Source organism: Diabrotica virgifera, chromosome 2 (assembly GCF_917563875.1).
Source record: "Diabrotica virgifera virgifera chromosome 2, PGI_DIABVI_V3a".
NCBI lineage: Eukaryota > Metazoa > Arthropoda > Insecta > Coleoptera > Chrysomelidae > Diabrotica > Diabrotica virgifera.
Genome location: NC_065444.1, coordinates 279,357,421 through 279,384,437, shown reverse-complemented (window position 1 = coordinate 279,384,437; position 27,017 = coordinate 279,357,421). Strand labels below are relative to the sequence as shown.

At 31.8% G+C, this 27,017-nt stretch overlaps 1 protein-coding gene across 1 annotated transcript in view; it reads left to right on the top strand.

Moving 5' to 3' along the window:
- Positions 1 to 4,248: 4,248 nt before the first annotated feature.
- Positions 4,249 to 27,017, top strand: part of LOC126880647 (2-oxoisovalerate dehydrogenase subunit beta, mitochondrial) — an 81,308-nt gene continuing 58,539 nt past the window's right edge. The window contains exons 1-2 of the mRNA XM_050644689.1: positions 4,249 to 4,538; positions 26,282 to 26,562. Coding sequence (XP_050500646.1) covers positions 4,412 to 4,538; positions 26,282 to 26,562 — 408 coding nt within the window. The 5' untranslated portion in view covers positions 4,249 to 4,411. The remainder of the gene's footprint in view (positions 4,539 to 26,281; positions 26,563 to 27,017) is intronic.

The following is a 27,017-nucleotide window of genomic DNA, read 5'->3' as shown; positions in this document are numbered from 1 at the left end:
GATACCTACAGGGTGTTAGTAAATAAGTATGAAACATTTTAAGGGCTAATTCTACATGAAAAATTAATACCAGTTTGCTCTATAAACATATATCCGCAAATGCTTAGTTTCGGAAATACGGGGTGTTGAAATTTTTATTTCAAACTGCCAATTTATTTATTGCTCTAAGATCAGTTGAGCTATGAAAATGAAATTTGGTGAGTTTTAGGAGGTAGTTATTGCAAATTTTTGACCTAAAATTAAGAATTTTGTATTCATCATTGGCGCGCCTACGGGCAATGATCTGAATTTTTTTAAAGAAAAAAATAAAACGGCACTGAGATATTTCGAATTAAAAATTATTTTTAAATTCCACGTCTAATTTATGATAAAAAACCTTTCTTGCCTTTTTTTCATATGATGCACCGTTTTTATGAAGAAAAATAAAACATATTGGCGCGTATTTTTCATTTCTTAATACATCATCAAGAACTATCCAATATAATAATACTAAACTAGAACAATAACAGAAAATATTACTAATAAGATTTCAACTAGGTGCAAAGCTGCAAGAAATGTTTAAAATGATCTCCTTTACAGATAACAGAAGAGTATTATATTCATCATTGGCGCGCGTACTGGTAATGGTCTGAATTTTTTGAAGAAAAAATAGTACGCCACTGAGATATGTCAAACTAAAAATCATTTTTGAATCCCTCGTTCAATTTACAACAAAAAATCTTTCTTTCCTTTTTTTTCATACGAGGCGCCGTTTTTATACAAAAAAATAAAACATCTTAACGCTTACCAAGTATTTGAGGTAGTTTCCAATATGCATAGAAACTTAGTTCAAATACTTTGTAAACGTTAAAATGTTGTAATTTTTTGCATAAAAACGGCGCCGTATATGAAAAAAGGTAATAAAGATTTTTTGTCGTCAATTGAACGAAGAATTCAAAAATGATTTTTAGTTTGACATATGTCAGTGGCGTACTATTTTTTTCTTCAAAAAATTCCGACCATTACCCGTACGCGCGCCAATGATGAATATAAAATGCTTCTGTTACCTGTAAAGGAGATCATTTTAAACATTTCTTGCAGCTTTGCACCTAGTTGAAATAGTATTAGTAATGTTTTCTGTTATTGTTCTAGTTTAGTATTATTATATTGGATAGTTCTTGATGATGTATTAATTAATGAAAAATACGCGCCAATATGTTTTATTTTTCTGCATAAAAACGGTGCATCATATGAAAAAAAGGCAAGAAAGGTTTTTTATCATAAATTAGACGTGAAATTTAAAAATAATTTCTAATGCGAAATATCTCAGTGGCGCACTATTTTTTTATTTAAAATAATTCAGACCATTGCCCGTAGGTGCGCCAATGATCAATATAAAATTTTTAATTGTATGTCAAAAAATTGGTAATAACTATCTCTTAAAACTCACCAAATTTCATTTTCATAGCTCAACTGGTCTTAGAGCAATAAATAAATTGGCAGTTTGAAATAAAAATTTCAACACCCCGTATCTCCGAAACTAAGCATTTGCGGACATATGTTTATAGAGCAAATTGGCATTAATTTTTCATGTAGAATTAGCCCTTAAAATTTTTCATACTTATTTACTAACACCCTGTATACAGGGTGTAACGAAAATACAGGTCATAAATTTAATCACATATTCTGGGACCAAAAATAGTTTGATTGAACCTAACTTACATTAGTACAAATGTGCATATAAAAAAAGTTACAAACCTTTGAAGTTACAAAATGAAAATCGATTTTTTCCAATGTATCGAAAACTATTAAAGATTTTTTATTGAAAATGGACATATGGCATTCTTATGACAGTAGCATCTTAAGAAAAAATTATAGTGAAATTTGGACACCCTATAAAAATTTTATGGGGGTTTAGTTCCTTTAAACCCCCCCAAACTTTTGTGTACGTTCCAATTAAATTATTATTGTAGTACCATTACTTAAATACAATATTTTTAAAACTTTTTTGGCTCTTAGTACTTTTTCGAAAAGTCAGTTTTTATCGAGATATTTTGAAAATTTGTCAAATTTACCACATATTTGTATGTTAAGTACGATTATGGAGACTTGGTAATAATATGAAAATTTATGTATGATTTACATTTTTAGGTATATTTTGAACCGTATTAAAAAAGAAGCCATATCTCGATAAAAGTTGCCTTCTCGAAAAAATACAAAGAGGCAAAAAAGTTTTAAAAACATTTTGTTTAACTAATGGTATCGCAGTAATAGTTTAATTGGAGCGTACACAAACATTTGGGAGGTTTAAAGGAACAAAAGCCCCATACAATTTTTATGTAAACATATTAAAAAAGAAGCCGCAACTCGATAAAAACTGCCTTATCGAAAAAATACTGAGAGCCAAAAAAGTTTTACAAATATTGAATTTAACTAATGGTACCACAATAATAATTTAATTGGAACGTACGGAAAAGCTTGGGGGGGGGGGTTTAAGGGAACAAAACCCCCATACAATTTTTATGGGGAGCACAAATTTCACTATAATTTTTCTTTAAGATGCTCCTGCCATAAGAATGCCGCATATCCATTTTCAATAAAAAATCTCTAATAGTTTTCGATATATTCGAGAAAATCGATTTTCATTTTGTAACTTCAAAGGGCTATAACTTTTTTTATGTGCATATTTTTACTAAGGTAAATTAGGTTCATTCGAACTATTTTTGGTCCCAGAATATGTGATTTAAGTTATGACCTGTATTTTTGTTACACCCTGTATAGGGAGAATTTGACAACACCTCCTATGAAGCAATCACAAGGACGATTCGTACAAAGGAATAGACGAATGAAGCTGCAGATGTATAGACTACATGCTGCGGAGAGTAGTACTGTCAGCGGGAGCAGTTTTATAAAAAGGAATTCTAAACGCAACTTTTCCCACAAATTGAAAAACTAGATTCCCAATAAAATAACAGTAATAAAAAATGGGCTAAATATTACAACAACAACAGTTTAACTATTTTGCGTTTTGAACACAAGTTCCGTGCAAAACTGTTGTAACTCTAATGTAACAGAGTTACAACAGTTTTGCACGGAACATTGCAACGGATTCGATAACAAGCAATGAAAAAAGTAAGATATTTGTTATTTTAATATCTATATCTGTGGTGCTTAATTTTAATATACAGTGCGTCTACGCAATCCATTAATGGCTGAGACCATAAACAAAGATTTTCGAGACCAATCTATTCATGTAAATTTTATGTCCTTTGTGTGTGATATTATATTTATTTTCCATAAGACGTGTGCGATGTCGTTTGACCATTTATTTGTTAGATTGGATTAAAACCACATAAATTAAGACAAATTATTTACGACCAAAAAGTATTTTTTCTCATGAAAGGAAAAACACTAATCTTAAAACTTGTGTATTGACAATACTGAGAGGTCAAAAATATCTATTCTCAGAAAACTTGCCAAAGAACAGCCAAAAATTCAATTGGCCAAAAAGAAAGATTTGGTATACTTATGCCATTTGGGTTTGATACCAGAAGCCCACCATAGTTTTTATAAAAATATTTTGGCACAAGATGATGTACGAGAAGAGGACAACAACTACGGTAAAACCTGTCAGCAACGGCCACTAAAAATGAAAGAACTATTGGTCGGTATAGAAAGGTGGCAGGTATTGCCAGTTTTTGTATTCTAGATATACATAATTGGTTTGGGGAATTTTTAAACTGGCCGTTAGTACAGGTGGACGATGTTGGCAGGTGGCCGGTAACACAGGTTTTACTGTAAAAGTAAATGTGTCTACACTTTTTACAATTTTCTCCGTGCAAAACTGTTGTAACTTTGAAATTCTAAATTTTTTTTGCATTAATATTATTTTATTTAAATTTCTATTTTTGGTTAATGTAATATAGGCTAAAGAGCATGTTAAATCATAATCAAATGTTAATTTTTCTTAAAACTTGTGTCTTATTTCACCGATATTAGCACGAAAATAAACAAAATCGTCTTTATCTCGAAACTTACTTATTTTGACTTACTGCAGTCTTGCACTGAGGGTGCGATATGTACAAGCATATTCTTACATTTTAAATATCCCTCGTAATTTACAAAGAGCTGCAGTAGGCATTTTACGATTACGGTGAGAACAATGAAGTGCCTTCTTAATTACATCCACTTTTACCTGCTAAAATAATAAACGGTGTATACCTCCGTAGGTACCGCACAAAAGTTAATTAAATTTTTTTATTAATTGTTATTATGGTAATGAGTTTATCAAGGTTAATGTAAGTTTAACTTGACAAAGTTTGTGTTATCAACAACTTAGTAGATAGTAGTAAGTCTCTGCGTTTGGTAAGAGATTACTACAAGCAAGCGAGTTCCTGACGTTTGAGCAGAGGACGCAGAGTTCTTAGTGAAAATGTCTTTGAATAAACTATGTGTTAAGTGCTTAGGACCTTTGAAAACGGAAATTAGAGTTTTAAATGGGTTAGTGAATAAAAGAAATCATTTCGTTTACACGCCAGATACAAATAGTCCAGTCAAAGGTAGGTTCAAAAAATTTTTTATTCGTTTTTACAAAAATATCTAATATTGATCAAAAATGGGTCTAAAAATGTTTTTGGATATTAACAAAGGTGAAATAAAAATCATTGTGTGTATGGTTCATTACTAAACATAAAGTTAATAAAAATGTAGGAAAACTGTTCTTCTGTAATCTTCTATTTCCTTCTACACACTTTTGTTTTATTTCATTTATCTCTGTATTTTTTTATCCAATCAATCTTCTTTAGCTCATTTCTATCCAACTTTGGACATAGGCCTTCCCCAAATATTTCCATATCTCCATATCTGTCTGTCCTTGGCTGCGCTTTTCCAGTGCAGAGCCTATTTTACTTCAAATCCGGCCCAATGCACTACACAATTTTCGGGCCCCTAAATATAATTTAATAATGATAATAGTAACTTTTTTAAAATGTATTAATTATGTAATAGAAATATAGTTACACCAGAAATTTAAATTTTTATTAACAATACAGTCCCTGGCAACATTATTAGACGCACTGTAAGATTTTATAAAATATGTTAATTGTGAGGTGCTACTATATAATCATAGGTTTTTTTGTATGTACTAAACACAATGTATGTTATTTGGTTGACCATTTAATTGTCTATATTTTATCACAACTAAAACATTATTAATGAACAGTTGTGTATTCATTGACTCTTGAAGGAAAACGGAAACATGGACAATTAGATGTTAATACTTTATTGAGCTACCTTTAGCCGCTATTAGAGCTTCAATTCTGCGCGGCATACTATCAATGCAAACCTGTACGGTCTCCTGCATTTAAGGATGATGATGACACACGCGAATTATCCTTTCTATTTTCCAACTGGTTCCTCATTTGGTCACCAGTCTTGGAGCTGCGGTATGAATCGCCTTTGCAAGACATCTTTGTACTGGTCTTGCCTCATTATTCCTTTTACCACGCATGGACGTTCAGTTCCCTTGCCGCTAATGACTGGCCAAATGTCATTTTTGCAGGGTGTTGCAGTCTGAATAACACACTCAGGATGAAACATTTCTCGAAGACGACGACGCAAAAAACTGAGCTTTATTCTGCAACATTTCAAATGTGATTTTATCCCTGAAGCAGACCTGTCACCAATAAAAAATGCTGTGGAGCACCCTATAAAAGTGATGATTTGGTCAATCATTATCGGCAAGGGTACTGGACGTCTGTACGTGGTAAAAGAAATTATTCGGCAAGACCAGTACAAAGACGTCTTGCAAAGACGGTTGATTCTGCAGCTCCAAGACTGGTTTCCAAATGGGGAACCATTTATTTTTATGCAAGATGGAGCTCCAATCATTACTGACTTCAAATTGCTGCTTATTTGGTAAAAAAATCCCCTCACACTAGTCTAGTCTCAATTTTATTGGTAATACATATGTGAAACTTGTAAACACCGGCAACAAAAGTTATTCCGTTTGTTTATTTATATTCTCCTGAACTAACCTTATTCGTTGCGATTTCCTTACATCTCATTTATTTTTTTCCAATTAGCATATTATTTATTGGTACAGTGTTTCAATTTGAATTTTAACTTATAGTTTTTGGATGACCAAGTATAATAGATATAATATACATTAATAGAATAATAGAATTTGTTTACTCAGTGGATACTAAATTGTTTATGTTCTGATAACATAATTGGTTTGTTGATTCAAAATGCTTTAAAATAGTTAATGTTATTCTGAAGCTATTTTCTCATGGCATTCTATTATTTTCTATTTCTATATGCAAACAAAATTTTGATCTAGCAATGGGCTCTGCTTTTCCTCCATTATTATCGAATATATTTATGGAAGGGGGAGCCCTAGGCCTTCAGATACTGTTGAGCTTGGGGATGGGGATAGATAGGGATATTTCCCCCTAAAAATTAAAGAAAAAAATTGTAGACAAAATCAACCCAATAAAACCTCTAGTTAGGAAAATTAATTGTTAATGCATAAAAGTTATTATTTATGTCTTTTATGTAGGATGGTTTTATATTGTTTACGTTTTTTGGTTGGTGTTTCAATGGAAGTTCCCCCTACGACAAATTTTCCGTTCCAAGGTAAATGCAGTGCCAGATTAAGTGCTTAAGCCCCTTAGGCAACCCAAGCTAGGAGGCCCTTAATAAACTTTTGTATTTTCCTTCCAAAACATCGGATAACCCCTCCATCGCCGAGCGATATTCCTTTGATAATATATTGTTGGACATTTTGTAGATTTAAACTTAAATTTTTGTTCCATTTTGTAAAACATGTTGCTTGAAGAAATAAAATAAAGAAATAGTCAAGAAACTATTTATATAATTTTGCAATGAAAAACGATTTTAGTTTTTTTTGTTATAGTTATCAATAAACGAACGATTCATTTTAAAGTATAATATATAATATACTATAAAAATTTTTCTAATAATGAATAAAAAATAAGGTCGTAGAAAGAGTATAGTATTCTACTCACATGTAATGGCTATTACTCACTCTGATGAATAACGACACTCGCCTTCGGCTCGTGTCGCAAACTTGATCATCGTGAGTAATACTCATCATTACATGCTCGTTGTTATTACATCATTATGTAATATTAAATAATTATGGATTAAATTTAGTCTGAGTTTTCACAGCCTTATAAATTATTTAAATGATTTTAAACTAACTTTTCTGAGTTTCATAGAAACAAACTTAAACTACTTAAAATATCTTCAACTTCCAAATTTTCGAGCACATCATCCTCAATAGCCATAATTGAGTGAAATGCACCAATGCGAGATTATTTTGTGCCACTGTCGAATGGTGACAGATTTTAATAATTTTCATTGTTGAAAATGACCGTTCGCCTGTTGAATTTGTAATCATTAGCGTAAGATAAATCTTACAAGCGACTGACAAATTTCGAAACTTCGATTCGAATTTGTTCTCATAAATAACTCAAAAAGACTATGAAGCAGGAATAAATTGTTTTCGCTACAAGTCCTGGAGGTGGACTATAAAATATTTGAATTCCATTAGTTCATCTCAAATTTCAGGTCCAATATCATCAGTATTTATACTTTTCATGTAGTTTTGAAGCACACTCCGTTATTTGAATATCACAGTTTTGGAAAAACACACAAGACACCAAATACTGAGTTACTGACTCGTACGTTGTCAACTGACGACTCAACTCAATAATTAGCTTATCCAAAATTGTTAGATTCGTTTCAACCTTCAACTTTTCTCCACCCTGTAAAAAAACTTCATTGAAATAAGCAGCATCAAAATGTAGTTGTCTTGCTTGCGTTTGTTTACTCTCGTAGGTTAATTGAAAGTATTGTAGATCGCAGACCTTCTGCTCGTAGTAAGCAAAATTATCTCTTTGGGATTTTAAGAACTCCAAAAGTCATTTTAGAAGCTGAACTACAGTTTCAAGTTCAATCTCTTCTCTCTGTAATGATTTACTGACAGCGTTGATGAGTTCTAAAATTGTTGACCAAAACTCATTCATTATGAGTGTTACTGTTTTGACATTTCTTTCAACAAACACTTAGCCTCATTAACTGTTTCAGCTTTCTGATTAGTCTTCAGCAAGAGTATGCAGAACAGATTTGCAGGCATCGAAACCTTTAGACAAAGCTCTTGTTGCGTCAGCTCTTGCAGTCCATCTAGTGCTGCTTGTTCTTTTAAGGTCAAGGTTTAGATTGTGGCGAATGGGATCGCCTAGTTAAGTTTTATTTACGCATTTGATCGTAGCTTCCCAACGGTGGATAGAGGCTGAAAAAAATGTGTACACGGACTGAACAAATCCAAAATACGATATTGCTCCAACGGATCCAACGCAAATTTTAGCAGCATTTACTCCAACTAAAGCGAGTATGCGGCGCAAAAAATGTAAGTTTCAAGTTTGTTATTCTTAGAAAATGAGCCTGGAGACAATTGTATTTGCCTGACATGTAGTGAAAGGCATAATATGTGAAGGAGAGGGTAACGAGGGGCGCTAACTCATTTGTTGCTCTTGATCTTACTACTTTTCTAAGAAACCTTGCAGACTGATAGGCAGTACTGTTCCTTGGGGCGGAGGTAAATTCCTCACCAACCAGTAAAAACATATAATCCGACAGGTATTTTCCTCACCAAATTTAAAAGTTCCTATTAATCGGGTAGGTATTTTCCTCACCAACTCACTCAGGTAATAAAATAAAAATATAGGTTTAATTTAAGAATGTCTATTATGAAAGCATCCGAAATCCGAATACAAGACATTAATTTCCTTACATTATAATAATAGTTTATAATATAGATAATATGCAAGACGTATAAATTATTATTTAATATTTACTGTAATAAGACAGACACTTTACAAAATCCATTCTAGTCATTTGATTAGACTGATATCTTATTAATAAATTTACTATATTTTTCAATTTCAGTTTAACTAGTTTATCTTTGATAGGTTTTGAAATATGCAAACTTTAAATTTTAACATACGTATCTACCTGAAATTCTTTAATTTTTTCAAAGAAAATATATATGGATGGATGCGTATTACAAAACGATAAATTAAAATGCGAATGAAAATATTCGCAAGCATTCGTAATACGAATAACAAAAGAATTTGCCTCTGTCCACAAATATGGGGAGAATATGGCATTTTCGTCTATATAAGTTTAAACTAAATAATCAACATATCTATCTTAAATTTCATTTGGGGGCGTTCAAGTATTACGTAACGCAGTTTTTAACGTAACGTTATGCAAGACCCTCCTCCCCCCAAGGTGCGTTACGTTATACTTGAACGCTCCCTTTCCTGGTTTGCATGACATTAAATCAAACACAAAACAATCTGATCCGTCTACTGGTTTTATATGTAAGGCCAAATGTATGTTTGAGCCACTTGCCTCTTTCAGAATCATTTTTATATTCTGATATTAAATCAAGAGACCAAGACATCTCTATACCAAGCTTAGTGTAGGTGAAATTTACAACCATGTATTTCAGTGTTCGGACACATTTCAATAATTGCACTCCTTTTCTAAATCTTCAAAAATTTTACTAGCATTAAACTCAATTGTGAGAGCTTTAAAAATTTCTGATTTTAACAAATAAAAAATATTGTTGTAAATTTCTGTTTTTTTGTTTGGCAGTAAACAGTATAATAAAGAAATATAATGCCCATTAATTAGCCCATGAATAATGAATAATTGCAATGTGCCATCCATATAATAAAATTCAATGTGGCTAAAAGTCTTATATTTGTTTCACAACTAAATACAATTGTCCTACTTTTGACACAGTTTATAAAGAGAAAATTTTCTCTTTTGGTTGTTTTTTGAGCACACCCCGTCACAAATTCTTGAACCTCATCAATATTGGAAGGAAGTCGACCAGGCATCATTTTTCGTCGATAATTATATATTTTTTCTTATGTAACTGACAACAATCGTAGTAATTGTTTCAGACAAATTAGCTGCAAGTGCTTGGCGTATAATTTTGCTGGTTTTTCAATTCTCTTGGACTTTACGTTTACAATATTTATAAACAATTTTTCGATCTAACTTCTGACAATCTGGTTCATGATTATGTTGTCGGCTACTTCTAGATATTGTAAAAGTTGCACCAATAGTAAAAAATTTCGCACTACAAGTTGTTTTATCCTCCAGAATACTTCTTTACTTTTTAAAACTTTCACTTTATAAAAAATAAAATTTTCAAATACCAATACCGCGTAAGGTTTACCGCTTTCACTTTCTATTAAACATTCCATTTTTGTCAAAATTCCAATTGTGACTAAAAATAAAATACTATAATTAATTAATTAATTAATTATTATAATTATAGGTACCTACTGTAATTTAATAGTAGATAAATAATTCAATTGAATGCCTTTTAGTAAAATCTACCTGAAATAACCATTTTGGTCTTGGTGAGGAAAATACCTGTGGGATTATGACATACCCTTATAAACGCAGACAAAAGATTATTTTGGTGAGGAAATTAAAGCAGTTAAAACCATTTTTAAGACTTTTGCAATCATCTTTCAAAAATGACGATGTATGTAATATGATTTACAATTTTTATTTAAATCTAATTATTATTTTTTCATTTTGGGCCCTGCGAGGCCCCGTTTGGGGCCGAGGCCCCTAGACAACTGCCTACTTTGCCTATTGGTTAATCCGGCACTGGGTAAATGTCTAGATCCGCCACTGGCTGGGAACTGGAAACTTACCAAATAATAAAATGGAACAACATTCATTCGTTTTTTTAACTAGATCATCCAGTTAAAAAATAGTTTATTTTTAGTTAGGTAAAGCCAGTTCTTTCCCTACAATTCTGCAATGTAGTACACCACCTACATATACACTTTTCTGTTTTGTCCCATATATTTTAACATCTGAGTTCACAATCTGCAATATGAACAAAAAAACTTAATTTCGGAGCTTCATTTATATGTTTTGGGTTTTAATTTTCCACATAGCATCCACGTAGATACGGTACATTGCACATCCGTTATTAAACAAATTACTTGTTTATCTCGCCGAATTACAGGGTTGTCTCCATTTTTCATTAATTTCAACAATTTAAATAAATTAAATAAACAACAACATATTTTAAACTGTATATCCCTACAATAAATAAAAATAATTTTAAATAATACAAGGTCAGAAACTAAGATCTTTTCGGCAAACAACTACATCAATAATATACTTTTAGAAAAAAGAAAGAATTCTTTTTTTTTCTGATGTTACTCTATCTGTTTCTTCTCAACAAAACTCATACATTTGTCTACCTACATTTGTCTAAATGCAGTAAGCCGATGACTATCAAAAACCTGTCAACCATAAAGACAGTTTTACATTATGCTATTTTCATGCTAGGCAAGAGCCATGCAAGACAGATCATGCAACTGCGCATGCCCACGCGCTATTTCCATGCAGTTCCTGTGCTAGACGAAAAATTAAAAAGCAGCTTTACCATCAAGGCTATGCAAGTCTCATGCTATGTAGGTCCGTCTTGCATGGCATAGCTCTTGCCTAATCTGACCTTTTTACATCAGAGCTATTTCTGTGCAATTTTTAATATCGCTTTCATTGTTGCCAACAAAAGAAATATACCAAAACATTAACTTTAGATATTTCAGTTGGAAATTTCAGTCTAACATTAAATATATTCAAGTATAAATCACACACGGGATATAAGAATAATAAATAATCTGTATTATGAACAAGAAGCTGTCATAAGAATAAATAATTTAAACACCAATAAAATAAAAATCAAAAGAGGCGTTAGATAGGGCTGTGTCTTGTCGCCATCACTGTTTAATGCATACTCAGAAGAAATATTCAAAAAAGCATTAGAAGATAAAGTAGCAGGCATACAAATAAATGACCTACCCATATGTGAAATTAGATACGCCGATGACACTACTAATAGCAGAAACTATTACAGATCTACAAAGAATTTTAGATAAGGTTGTTACAACGAGTGAAGAATTTGGTCTGCCACTAAACATAAAGAAAACGAAATTCATGGTTATATCAAAGAAAAATATTAGAAACATCAATCTACACGGAAATAATAAAACAATAGAACGAGTTCAGAATTATAACTATTTAGGAACAAACATTACTGAAACAAACGATTATACCAAAGAAATCCGAATTAGAATAGAAAAGGCTAGAAGTGCATTCACTAATATGAAACAAATATTATGTAGTAGAGACCTCAGCCTAAATCTTAGAAAGCGAGTACTAAAATGCTATATATTTTCTGTTCTTTTGTATGGTGTGGAGACATGGACTCTCAATAAACAATGCCTCAATGGATTGGAAGCATTTGAGATGTGGACGTATCGAAGAATGCTGAGAATCTCCTGGACAGACAGAATAACCAATGATGAAGTACTAAGGAGAACACAGAACAGCAGGGAGATACTGGATTCCATCAAAATAAGAAAACTTCAATACTTGGGTCATATATCACGTGGTGACAGATATGAACTCCTAAAATTAATTATGCAGGGAAAGATTCAAGGAAGGCGCAGCATAGGTAGGAGAAAAATGTCCTGGCTGAGAAATCTCAGAGAATGGTTTGGATGCAGCTCAACTGAACTCTTTCGGGCTGTAGTGTCAAAGTCAAAAGTGAGAATAGCAATGATGATTGCCAACCTTCGTCGCGGAGATGGCACGTAAAGAAGAAGATAAATCACAAATTATTGTTACTTCCAATAAATAACATTTAAATTTACACAATAAGGTTAAGTTTTATTCTAAACTGTAAATTTTATTATATTGGCAACATGAAATTTGACAACTTGCATCAAAATAGCATGAAAAATAGAACATGTTTTAATTTTCGTCTAGCACAGGAATTGCATGGAAATAGCGCGTGGGCATGCGCAGTTGCGTGATTTGTCTTGCATGACTCTTGCCTAGCATGAAAATAGCATAATGTAAAACTGTCTAAACATGTTCTATTTTTCATGCTATTTTGATGCAAGTTGTCAAATTTCATGTTGCCAATATAATTTGCGTAAGTGCGTAATACCTACGTGTGTCTGCATAACTTGGAACCATTTTAAAACCTTTTTATATACTTGGCTTGGTTGGTGTCACGGACTCCGCAAATTTTGTAATCCATTTTAAAAATAGTTCTAGGCTACCTAGACACCTGAAATTTTCAGGATAGCTTAGAACTAGCTAACAATGCAATATTTAACTGCTATTATACAGGGTAATTAATTATATAGTGGCGTGAAGCTCCGTAGATCCGTTATAGTAATGTATAGCGATAAAACTTAATAAAAATAAAAAAATATGAAAAAAACATTTTTAAGAAACGCTTTTCTTTAGTTACGAGTGACATCAACTATTTTGCCACAACAAGATCCCATTGCTTATCTCCCTAATTCAAGAAAGGTCTCGAATTCATTCTTTATAAAACCAGTCGATAAATCTGAACTGATCCAAACAATCAATAGTATCAAAAGCAAATCCTCCTGTAGTACTGATGGTCTATCGATAAAAATTTTTTCTAATCTCCCAGAAAATATGTTAGAAGTCCTCATCTCACTAATTAATGATTCCTTTGAGAAAGGTAAATTTTCAGAGTGCCTGAAAACAGCCATCATTATTCCTCTTCATAAGGGTGGTGAAATATCTGATACCTGCAATTATAGACCTATTGCACTACTACCGGTACTCTCCAAAATTATTGAGAGACTCATAAAAGCCCGACTTATGTCCTTTCTAGTTGAAAACAACATTTTATCACAAAATCAGTTCGGCTTTTTAAATAATAAATGCACCACTGATGCCATCTTTTCTGTACTACATGAGGTTTATCAAGCACTGAACAATAATCTTCACACTGCCACCGTTTTTTGTGACTACGCCAAAGCTTTTGATTGTGTAAATCATAACATTTTGATAAGAAAACTAAATTTCTACGGAATTCGAGGTATTTCTTTAGATTGGTTCCAATCTTACTTGGATGATAGGAAACAACTGGTTAGAGCAAATGATACAGACTCTAGTCTCAAAAACATTGTATGTGGGGTACCTCAAGGTTCAGTATTGGGTCCTCTACTTTTCCTTATCTTTATTAATGACATCACTAGTTTAAAAATCGATGGAAAAATCTTTCTTTTTGCTGATGATACCAGTATCACTTGGAGCAACTCAAATATTGCAACTCTTCATGCTACTATAACTTCTGATCTACTTACAATAAAAACCTGGTCTGACTCTAATTTACTCTCGTTTAACGTAGATAAAACAGTAGCATTGTCTTATAAAGGAGTCCTTCAACCTTTACCTCTTAATAACAGCCAGATCAGTACCGTTGATTCTGTGAAATTTCTTGGTATTTTTTTAGACAGCAACCTTAAATGGTCCCACCATATCGATTTGTTAAGGAAGAAACTATCCTCAGCTTGCTATGCTATAAGATCTGTTTCGAATGAACTAAATTTAGCATCTTCCAAAATAACATATTTTTCTTTGTTCGAGTCACATCTTCGTTATGGTCTTCCTTTTTGGGGTTCTGGTACAGCTGCCCAATTCGATGTTATTTTCAAATTACAAAAAAGAGCAATTAGATATCTGTTTGGCCTCAGAAGAACAACACATTGCAGAAGTTACTTCAAAGATCACAGAATTTTAACCCTTCCATCTTTGTATATTTTAGAAACTGTTTGCTTAATTCGTAAACATCTACATGTCTTTCCACCAAGACCTAATCATGACTACTTCACGAGAAATTCTACGTTTGACGTCTATATGCCGACCCCGTCCTCTGAGTTAGTAAAGAAATCTATATTATATTCCGCAAAAAAACTTTACAATCATCTCCCTCTACAACTTAAATCTGCAGCATCTTTCCCCAAATTCCGTAAACTGACAAAAGCCTACCTATCTGAAAGACCATATTATTCAGTAGAAGATTTTCTTAATCAATAACTAAGAAATTACAGTACCCTTTGCACAAGTAGTATTTTTATTATCATTTTTTTTGTCTATATTTGGGTGTCATATGCAGCAGCTTAACTTTTAAACTTATTAATTACTAGGTAGACTATGCATTTGCAATTTACTTAAATTTTGCAATTGACTACTTCTGTTTAACTTCATTATTATTGTTATTATTGTAAATATATTGACGATTTATGTAATTTTAGTAAATTTGATTGTTATTGTTTTGTTGTCTTGACTTTTTATAAGCTTTGTCGATAAAATTGTACAATTTTTCATGACAATAAAGCATATTTCTATTCTATTCTATTCTAAAATTAAAAATATAAAAAAATCAACTAAAAAGCAAAAAATAAAAAAAAATTGAAAAAATCTAACACATCCGTCAAAGAAAATCGTGGCGCGTGTTCATCGAATAAACGGTTTTCGCCTCACGCTTTTCTTTAACGAATGTAGATTTTTTCATTTTTTTTTTATTTTTTGCTTTTTAGTTGATTGCTTTATAATATTAGTCACTCGTAACTAAAGAAAAGCTTTTCTTAAAATTTTTTTTTCATATTTTTTTATTTTTTACTTTTTAGTCTTACACTTTTCAAACATTAAAATATATCGTCATGTTTATTAAAATATGTATAAAACATATTATGATGTACTAACATGAAAAGTAGTCGGAATCGGCAAAAAATTTGAAACTTTATTGTTTATTTATAAAGCATAACGTATAAAATTAACGTAAAAAGTAAAATTATGTATTGTTCATATCATTAGCTGTACCGGGTGTCCCAATAAGAATGGCTCTCGGCCATATCTCAGGAACCGTTTATAGTAGAGCTTTGAAATAAAAAATTTTATAACAAAAGTTGCCTCAGGAAAAGCCTGGAAATTATTTTCATAATTGTGGGACCACCGCTAGAGGGCGTAATTGAATATCAAAAATTAAAAAATCTAAATTTTACAAAATTTTCCTAATGAAGGGGCACTGGAGATCCAATCGTCGTATTCTTCATAAAATTCTACACATATTTGATTTGACAAGTTTAGGTCTACCTTTGGAAATAAGAGGTGGCGGTGAGTGGGAACCTTGTTCTGAAAAACTGGCTGTGAGTCCGGTTCTGCTTAATCAAATTTTGCAAACTTGGTCTTGTTGAAGATAGATCTTTTTCGTCAATGTAAAAGTTATGATTTCGAACCAACTTACTGAGTAATATGCCAGCTAGAAGGCGTTATTTAATTTTTTTCAGAAATCTAGTGTTCCTTGGAAAATATTAAATACAAACATGCATTTTTAATAGCATATTACAAAATTAGACAAAATTAGCAACAGAATAGAGAAAACCGCATGTTAATGCCTTTTTTCTATCTCGAGATATCTTACAAAACGTGTAAATTTAAAAACATAACTGTTACTGTCACCGGTAAACGAAATTCGTTAAAAGTAGTGTGTTATGGAAACAACAAAGAAACATTTTCCAGCTGTCAACGTATATTAGGTCTTTTCAACGCTTCTCATTTGTTTCGAGCCTCGTTCATATCTCGTATATTAATATTATACACGGATTATACGGCATATGACAGAGGCTCGAAACAAATGAGAAGCGTTGAAAAGCCCTATTACAAAGAAATAAAAACAACTATTTAGTGATGACATAAACGTTCAAATTTTTGCCCATCATTTCCGTTGTAAACATTTACTCTTTCAAGAGTAGATTGAACAGCAGTCTCAATTTCTGCTCTCGATATGCTTTGAATGGCGTTTAGTATTCTCTGGATAATGTATTCTAGAGTAGTGTATGATGGGCAACAATTTGAATATTTAGGTCGTCACTAAGTAGTTCTTTTTGTTCTGTGTTATATTTAATTTTAGTAGATTGTTTCTCTTTATATTGTTGTTTTAATTAATTATATTTTTATACGTTGACATCTGGAAAATGTTACTTTGTTTTTTTCCACAGCACACTACTTTTCATTAACTTAGTTTACCGGTGATAGTAACAGTTATGTATAAAATTTACACGTTTCCCGAGATATCTTGAGATAGAAAAAAGGTATCGACATGCCGTTTTCGCTATTCTATTGCTAATTTAATCTAATTTTATAAAGTATGATTAAAAATGCATACTTGTATTTAATATTTTCCAAAGAAAACTAGATTTCTAAAAAAATTAAATAACGCCTCCCAGCTGGCTTATTACTTATTAGGATGGTTCAAAATTATCACACTTACATTGAAGAAAAATATCTGTCTTCAACAAGATCCAGTTTTCAAAATTTGATTTAGCAGAACCAGACTTACAGCCATTTTTTCATAACAAGGTTCCCACTCACCCTCACCTCTTATTTGCAAAGGTAGAGTTAAACTTGTTAAATCAAATATGCGCAGAATTTGATGAAGAATACAATAATCGGATTTTCAGTGCCCCTTCATTAGGAAAATTTTGTAAAATTTAGATTTTTTTATTTTTGATATTCAATTACGTCCTCTAGCGGTGGACCCACAATTACGAAAATAATTTCCAGGCTTTTCCTGAGGCAACTTTTGTTATAAAATTTTTTATTTCAAAGCTCTACTATAAACGGTTCCTGAGATATGGCCGAGAGCCATTCTTATTGGGACACCCGGTACAATCCGTAAGTTTCAAGTTTTTATTTTGTAAAAAACAAGAGAATTTAAGCGTTTTCCATTAAAATCGTTTTTTTATTTAAACAATTAATAAACATGAAAAAATTTTTTTATTGACTATTCCTGTATTGTTCCCGCGAATGCATATTATGTCTGCAAATTTTCATTCATTTGCATTGAAGAAAAGGCAGTCAAATTAACGTCTAAAGATTTGACGCAAACTATTGAACTAAATAAAAGCGTTTAAAAATTGTAGCGAACTTTGAGCTTCATATTACAAAATTAGTAAGAATGTTACAGGGTGTTCGATAACATAGTGGCAGACCAAACTTATGTTTTTTTAAATAGAACACCCTGAATTTTATTTTATATTCGAAATCTTCGTAACTTTTCGATTACAAAAATATTAAGGTTTGGTATGTTATATGGGGTATTTACAAAGTTATAACCAATTTTATATGAAAATCGTAACAGGTTTAACTAGCTGTATAAATAAAAGCAAGCACATGGTCAATAGTTTATTGACGTCATAATTTTTTATTTATTGTCAAAATTTTCGTAAATGTTTGTTTTGCTAATTTTCTTTATATTGAATACAGGATGAGTCAAAACGCAAGTACATTATTTTCTCAGTAATTTTAAATAGAACACCCTGTATTTTATATTATTATCGAAAAGTACCATTACCATACTATAATTTTTGTATAACATTCCCTATGTGTAAATTTATTAGTTTTCGAGATATTTTCATTTTTCAGAGCAAAATTATTAATAATTACGGGTCTAAATCTTTCCAAATTTTAAGTAAGCCATGGCTGAATATATTGTCTAAAACTTACAATTTACGATTACTGATTATCAATCTGTAATCAAAGTTGACTACAATTTTTGTTATTAATCTTTATTACTATCTATTACTTATATAACGGATCTACAAAGCTTTACCCCACTGACCAATTAGTCCTGTCGCCAGTAGGGGTACAACGGCCTCCTTAATTCAGATGGACTTACCCAAGTTTTCTTTATGTATTTTCACCCGTAGAACACGATTTTTTTGGGTAACAGTCGATCCGGATGTCGATAAGATTGTTATAAACAAAGAACTTGAGGAATCACATAACAGCGATTTTTCGCAAAACAAAACATGTTTTTGTATTCTTTGGGTCATTCTAAGCAAAAAATTATTTTACAAGTTTTTTGGTAGGATGCACAGTTTTCGGCATAAACGGGGTTGAACTTTCAAAAAATCGAAAAATTGCAATTTTTGAACCCGAATAACTTTTGATTGAAAAATAAAATAGCAATTCTGCTTACCGCATTTGAAAGTTCAAGTAAAATTCTATCGGTTTTGATTATTTTCATTGCTAGAAATTAATTTTTTTATTGTTAAACAAAGCTATCAACACATAGTGATTGAATGATGTTTTCAATGCATTTCTAATTTGAAATTGAACGAGTAGGCGCGCATACAGAATTTCTACATACATTACGTCCATTAAAACGCATGCATTGGGCCCGGGAAACACTATGTGTTTATACCTTTATTTAACAAATAAAAACTTATTTTTTAGCAATGCAAATAATCAAAACCGATAGAATTTGACTTGAACTTTCAAATTCAGTAATCAGAATTGCTATTTTATTTTTTAATCAAAAGTTATTTCGGTTCAAAAATTACACTTTTTCGATTTTTTGAAAGTTTAACCGCGTTTGTCTCGAAAACTACGCGGCCTACGAAAAAACTTGTAAGACCATTTTTTGCTGAAAATCACCCAAAAAATACAAAAAAATATTTTGTTTTGCGAAAAATCGCTGCTATGTAATTCCTCAAGTTCTTTGTTTATAACAATCTTATCGACATCCGGATCAACTGTTACCCAAAAAATTCGTGTTCTACGGGTCAAAATACATAAAAAAAACTTGGGTAAGTCCATCTGAATTAAGGAGGCCGTTGTACCCCCCTGGCGACAGGACTAAATCACACTTTATGGATAAATCGCTTTTTTTTTAATTTCAAACTATTTTAAAAATGTGACTAATGCAATGATATTTTAAAGTACGTTAATAAATCGATATCTACAAATTGATGGTGCCTCAGTGGCATTAGACTGCAGATCGAGAGGTCCCCAGTTGGAACCCGGCTGTTGCGTATCTTTTTTTTAATTGTTTTAATAAATAATTAAAAGTTTATATACTTAAAATTATATATACCATTTTAAACAACCATGATATTATAAAAAATACTATTTTATACTAGTGTAATTTTTGGAATGATAATAATTATAAATAACAGTTAATACACCTACTAAAAATTCATATTTTATAAGCTAATTATTCTTTCCAAACATGTTGTGTCCTACATAATATGTACATATACATATTATGTACATGTACAATAACAAAACCGTGATATTATAAAAAGTACTTTTTATTAGTGTAATTTTTGGATTTTTAAGCATTTTATCATTAAATCGTTTATCGTTAAATTATTTTATATTCTTTCCTATAAATAATAAAAAGGTTTTATTATAAAAAAGTTCTTTTTTATAAAAGTGTAATTATTTAATATAAATTTTATGAAAAAAGTCATTAGTTATAAAATGCTCTTCATGGTCTAAAACCGAAGATGCAATCATCAGATATCAAGTTTTGTCAGTAGTAGGTATACGATGTAAGTTAAAAAAATATGAATTTTGAATTTAAATTTCACAATATGGAAAATTGTTATTAAGAAAAGTTGTTTGGAATTAAAAATTATGTAATAATATGTAATTACAGATTTTTCTTATTACATATACCCAACATCATTTTTATTTATGATAACGCCGTTATTATTAATTTTACGAAAAAAGTTATTGTTTATAAAACGTTCTGCATGGTCTAAAAACTAATATGCAATTATAAAATATCAAATTTTATCAATTTTATACAAGGTAGGTCAAGAAATATGGATTTCGTTCAAGGGTAAAGTACCTTTTCAGACATAGTTTTTAATTCCGAACAATTTTGTATAACAATAATCTTAAATATTGTGAAATATAACGGTACTTTACTCTTGAACGAAATTCATATTTTTTGACATACCTCGTATAAAATAGATAAAATTTGATATCTTATAATCGCGTCTTAGTTTTTGGAATATGCAGAACTTTGATAAAGAATAACTTTTTTCGTAAAATTAATAATAACAGCGTTATCATAAATAGAAAAAAATGATGTTGGGTATCCGTAATTTGAGAAAAAAATTCAAATACTTTTTTTCAAAGAGAAGAGTATAATTACATATTAGAACATAATTTTTAATTCCAAACAACACTTTAATAACAATTTTCGATATTGTGAAATATGAAGGTACCAACTTTATTCTTGAGCAAAATTCATATTTTTGACATACCTCGTATATCATTAAAATGATTCTTAAAATTGTGCCTTTTTGACATTAAAATGTTAACAATTTACGAAGTCCACCAAACTCACTGCAGGAAACAAACGTTTTGGTTATCGAAGTCCTTAATACCCAAAAAAACTTGTCAGATATCTTGCCGGATTACAGTCCCCAACACTACCAACAGGGTACTTTTTGCCCTATTTTTCTGGACTATTATCCAAATAACACTTTTTTGCTTCCCGTAACATCATTAAGTGTGTCAAGTATTGTGTATCCGTATATTATATTATTATGCTAATTCAAGAAATGAAAAAATTGCATGTTTTTCATAAGCTAGTTGTTAACTCATTTACTTAATATTTCTGTAACTTGTTTTATCAGTAGTTCATGACGTAGTTATCTTAATTGCCCAATTGTTTTTACAAGCAATAACTATTTGGTTGTGAAAGGTTTTATAAATATATTAAAGATAGTTTAATTAGTGTTAATATCCAAAAACCGAGTAAATATAAAGAAATTGAAATTTTCTATATAATCGATCAAAATAAATGAATTATTTTCTGCAAATAAGCCTTTTAAAAACTTCTAGGTGTCCATCAAAAAATGTATATTAGTAAACTGCCACTCCTTTCCATTAAAAGGTATATTGTTCTTCTTTCATTCAATGGAAAATTCATATTTTTCTGTCTTCACTATTTATATATCTTCTTCTTCTTCTTCTTTCTTGAAACTCCTTATGCCCCTCAGGGGCGTCGAAGGTTTTATTCATCCTCTATCCAGATCTTCCATTTCTTGCGGTCCTTTGCTAACTCTTTAATTTGTTGAAGTGTTTTTCCTTTTTCCTGTCCAATTTCTATAATCTGATCGATCCATCTCTTCCTTGGCCTCCCTTTCCTTCTTTTACCATATCTTTTTGATTCCATCATCTTCTTTGGTAGTCTTCCTTGGTCCATTCTGTTAATGTGTCCATACCATTTTAATTTTCTTTTTTGGATCTTGGTTATTATCGATTCCTGTTTCAGTCTTTGTCTAATATCTTCATTTCTAATTCTGTCCAATTTCGATTTTCCTGCTATTTTTCTCAGCTGCTTCATCTCCGCTGCGTTTATTGTACTGTCTATTTTTGCATTGTTTACCCATGTCTCACTTGCAAATATTAAAGTTAGTACAGATATTGCATTGTATACCTTCAGTTTTATTTCTTTATCTATTTCTTCCTTTCCAAATATTGTTTTATTTAGTGCATAGTAAACTTATTTGCTTTTTTCACCCTGTATGAGATTTATTGATCTAGCTTTCTAACCTCTGATATTATTATTCCCAGGTATTCAAACGTCGAGACTATTTCTATTATTTCGTTTTTGAACCTAAATATCGTTTGGTTTATTTCTTCCCTTTTCTTTTGGGCTACTATCATGGTCTTCGTTTTCTTTACATTTACCTCCATTTTCAAATTTCCTATTTCTTCCACCCAGATATCGATTAATTTTTGTATTTTCTCTTTATTGTCTGCTATTATTACTAGGTCATCTGCATATAGTAATCCCTCCATTCTCACTGGTACTAAATTCCTGTACCCTATTGTTGACTGTAATTGCCTTGACTTTCTTTTAGCGCTCTTCATTACTCTATCCATTACTAATATAAAAAAAACTGGGCTGTGACTGTCCCCTTGTTTTATTCTTCTCCTTAAGTTTATTATTGGCGATCTGTTTCCGTTTATTTGTACTTTAGCAAGTATGTTTCTATATGTACTTTTTACCACGCTTACTATCTTTTGCGGGATTTGCAGGTCTTCCATTACTGACCATATTACTTCTCTTTTTATAGAATCAAAAGCAGCTTTAGTATCTATAAACGTAATATATAAGTCTTCTCTTATTTCGTTTTTCCTTTCAATTATATTTCTGAGTATGTATATATTATCTGTTGTTCCTCTTTCCTTCCTAAAAGCAGCTTGTTCTTCTTCTAATTTTCCCTTCAGTTCTTTCCTGAGCTTCCTTTCTATTATCCCGGTGTATATAAGCTGATGATAAGCATATAGCCCTATAGTTATCACATTCCGCTTCATCTCCTTTCTTGTGTATTGGTATCAATAAATTTTCTTCCCAATATTTCGGTATCTTTTCTGTTCTCCATGCTTCCCTCATTATTTCCAGTAGCCAAAACTTGCCTCGTTCTCCCACGTACTTCATCATCTCCGGATCTATGTCATCTGCACCTCCCGCTTTTCCAATCTTTATTCTTGCCAATCCTTCTTCAATATCTTTGATATGAATTTCGTCTACTCTATTGTCCCTATCCTCTTTCCTGCTGTCCTCTCTCCTCATTTTGTTGGTTGCTTGCCTCGAATTTTTCTTTATAGTGCTTATTCCATATGGTTAGTATGTCCTGTATGTTTGTTTTCAATTCATTTCGCTCATTTCTAATTCCTCTTATTTGTTTCCTTTTTGTTCCTTTCATGCTTCTTATTTTATTCCAAAACTGTTTATTGTTATTCCCAAAACCTTCGTTCAATTCTTCACCGAATTCCTTCCAGCTCTTCTTCTTCGCAACTTTTACTACTTAGTTCTTTCACTATATTTTTCTGTCTTCTGTATTCGTCTCTGTCTTGCTCTTCATTTGTGTTTATGTATCGCTTCCACATTTCTTTCTTCTTTTTTACTGCTTGCTTTATTTCCTTATTCCTATTTATATATTAAAATGAAAAAATAAGTCATAAAACATAAATTACATAAGACTGTCCCGTGTGGTACTTCATCTTCCGGGAATTCGTATTCAGACAGATCTGGTCCTATCTGGACCCGGAACCTCCTTCGGCACGAAGAGATGAGTTTCGTCATGGCACCGCCGTATCAATAATCTCTCATTTTGTATGTCAGTCCTTCATGCCACACTCTGTCGTAGGCTTAACTTACATCCAGGAAGGCTGCTCTTGTGTACTGTTTGTTAAATCCAGCTGCTATTTATTCTGTTAGTGTGAGTACTTGTAGTTCGCTGGAATGTTGAGCTCTGAATCTGAATTGTGCTTTTGGGATTAATCTTAGCCTGTCTCTCTGACTGAAGTCTGGTTTGGATGAATCACTTTACTATCTTACTGACTGCTGGAAGTCAGCTATTCCGCTTGTAATTTTGAGGAAATATGTAGTTATTTCTTGGCTTGGGTATCATTATTATATTATGATCTTCCTTCTATAGGTTTGAGAAGAGCCTGTGTTCCGTAGTGTTCACGGAAACACATAAATAGAATAATATTAATAAAACGCAAACAACTGTCAATAATATATTTATTTATTTTTGGTAAAAAAGGCGTGCTTTGTTTATATCTCGTAAGAGTTTGTTATTCTTTTGCCCAGCGAGGGTTTATGACCGACCGACGCCTGCTGGGTTGTGTGAACCGGCTGGAGGCTGTGTATCGACTGAACTAGACCACAAACACTAATCTGTCATTATGTGGTTCTACCATATGGCCAGACAGGCGACAATTTATTAAATCTGGCGTTTTAAAAACTGAAAACATTTCTGTGGTTTTTAAGAACTTGACATAAAGAGGGTGGCTAATCTGGTACCGTAATTTATTATGGAATTTGTGTTTCCCATGAAAAAGCCATTCATTTTATACATTCTGGTTTTCTATATTAGGAGCGAAACACATGTGCATTTTAAACGACCCATATTATTTCGTTTAGAAAGGAAAGTTAATATTTAAAATTAGCAATTAAAAAAATAGTAAAATAGTAATTGAGGCGTGTCGCTACACCTGTATCTTAGTATTGCGTTTGTTATGTTTGTCAAATACACAACTGCTTTCGAAGAAAGATACTTCAGAGCTCTGTTATTAATTTCATCTGGACCAGGTGTTTTCTTTCTTTGGTTAACTTTGTCTGATCAGTTTACTTATTTCAATTGATGATGTGGGATTTAGTATTTCTTCTTGTTCTTCGGGCGTTTCTAGTTCTGTTTCTTCGACTACTTCTTGGATAAAGTCTATGTTTTCGTCTTCGTAATAATTCAGTGTACACTTTCTTTCATGGGTCCTTCTCATCACCTCTGCTTTCTCTTCTACTGAGTAGACGATTCCTTTTTCTACGTGTAGTAGGGGAATGGGTTTTCTATCGTTTCTTAAAGTTCTTTGGAGCCTCCATATTTCTTGCATATTTTGGCTCCTTTCTTTCATTTCTTTTACGTAATTATTTTTGAAGTTATACTTCTTTAGGCGCGATTGAGAGTGAATTTTTATTATTCTGGGCGCATGCGCACAAAGACAGTATGTTGGTAATTGCTAAATCATTCAAGTTATATATGCATCAGTGCAAATAAGGTTTGAAAAGAATGTGTTAGTGTTTTTAGTAAATAAATATATTTATTATAATTTTTGTGGCTTTGGATTTGTCTTCCTCGGGAGTAAGATCATAAGTATTAAACATTTTTATATTTTTATACATCACTTGATCTATTTGTCACCGTGGTTTGTAATTACGTCCGAGAAGTTGTGTACACAAAGCCCTGATGGGTTATTGGTAGAGCATTCGACTACGCATCGCGGAGGTCCCGGGTTCAAATCCGGATACGGACGATTCTTTTTTTTTAATTTTTGATATTGTTTTAATAAAATTTTTTTGAAAGTGGTAATATCAAAATTAGTTTAATAATTAAATAAAATAGAAATAAACTGTTTTAAGTATATTTATTTCGTTGAAATCATATAATAGAAGTATAACTTTTTACGTGCGTACAAAGTACACACACATTCTTTTTTATTTGTCTTACTTTTGGCTTCTGTGTTTTATTAGTGCCTGCTTGACTTGTCGATTCAGTCGGTTTGCCCTATTTTTATCTTTCTGATATTTCTTGTTCTTCTGGCCCTCTTTTTGGGAACGTAAAAGAAAGGAAAATAATAAATAAACATCGTTCCCTGATTATTTGGTCAACTTATTTCCGCTTGGTTTCAGAGGCGTCATTTGATAGCTGAAAATGACTGAAATTTACAAAAAATAGATCAATTTTGTATTATGTTTGCATATAAGTGTATTGTATATATAATGCTTGCCCCCCTCTATCAAAATTTCAAATGACGCTCCTGTTTGGTTTTATAACACACAAGTTGGAAAAACATTTAAATTATTGAAGTAATAAGTAGGTAGTGTAGTTTGTAACTAGGCATAATTTTGTATACCTAACTTTTGGTCATAAACATAACATTTATACATGTGTGCTGATTCTCTTCTTAAATATTGCCTAACCTATGTTACTTTGTATACCTTAGTGTTTAAATTTTTTAGGTGAAACAACGAAAATGAACATGTTCCAAGCCATCAACAATGCACTAGATACCGCACTAAAGACTGACGACTCTGCCCTTATATTTGGAGAAGATATCGGATTCGGGGGTGTGTTTAGGTGTACAATGGGACTTAGGGATAAATACGGAAAGGATAGAGTTTTTAATACGCCGCTTTGCGAGCAAGGAATAGCCGGGTTCGCGATAGGCGCTGCTGTAATGGGATCGACTACAATAGCCGAGATACAGTTCGCCGATTATATATTTCCGGCCTTTGATCAGGTAGGTCAGGTAGACTAATATTCTTGTAATGATGGAAATTTGTGCATTTCCACAAATCATCAATGCATTTACTTCATTTGCGACTTTCTTAAAAAATATGTAGATTGTGTAGATTGTAATGATGGCGTCATACAACCTATAATACTCGTTTGGCGCCAATGTGTAACGATAGAGCTACCACAGATGGCTGGGAGAACAATAAAACTTCCAACTAACTATAGGAGCCTACGGTTTACGCTTCGCCCAAGGTTCATAAATAGACAGGTTGCATGGTAACTTTCCACCAATCAGCGTCGAGAATCTAATGGCGGGAGTGACGTCACCCAGAATGCTGCATTCAAATTCAATCACTTCACTCATTGAAATAAACTCGGAAAGTAGGAATCTTTTTAATGATTGAAAAAATATATGTATATTTAAAAAAATACGTTTGGATTTTTAATGACTATTTATTT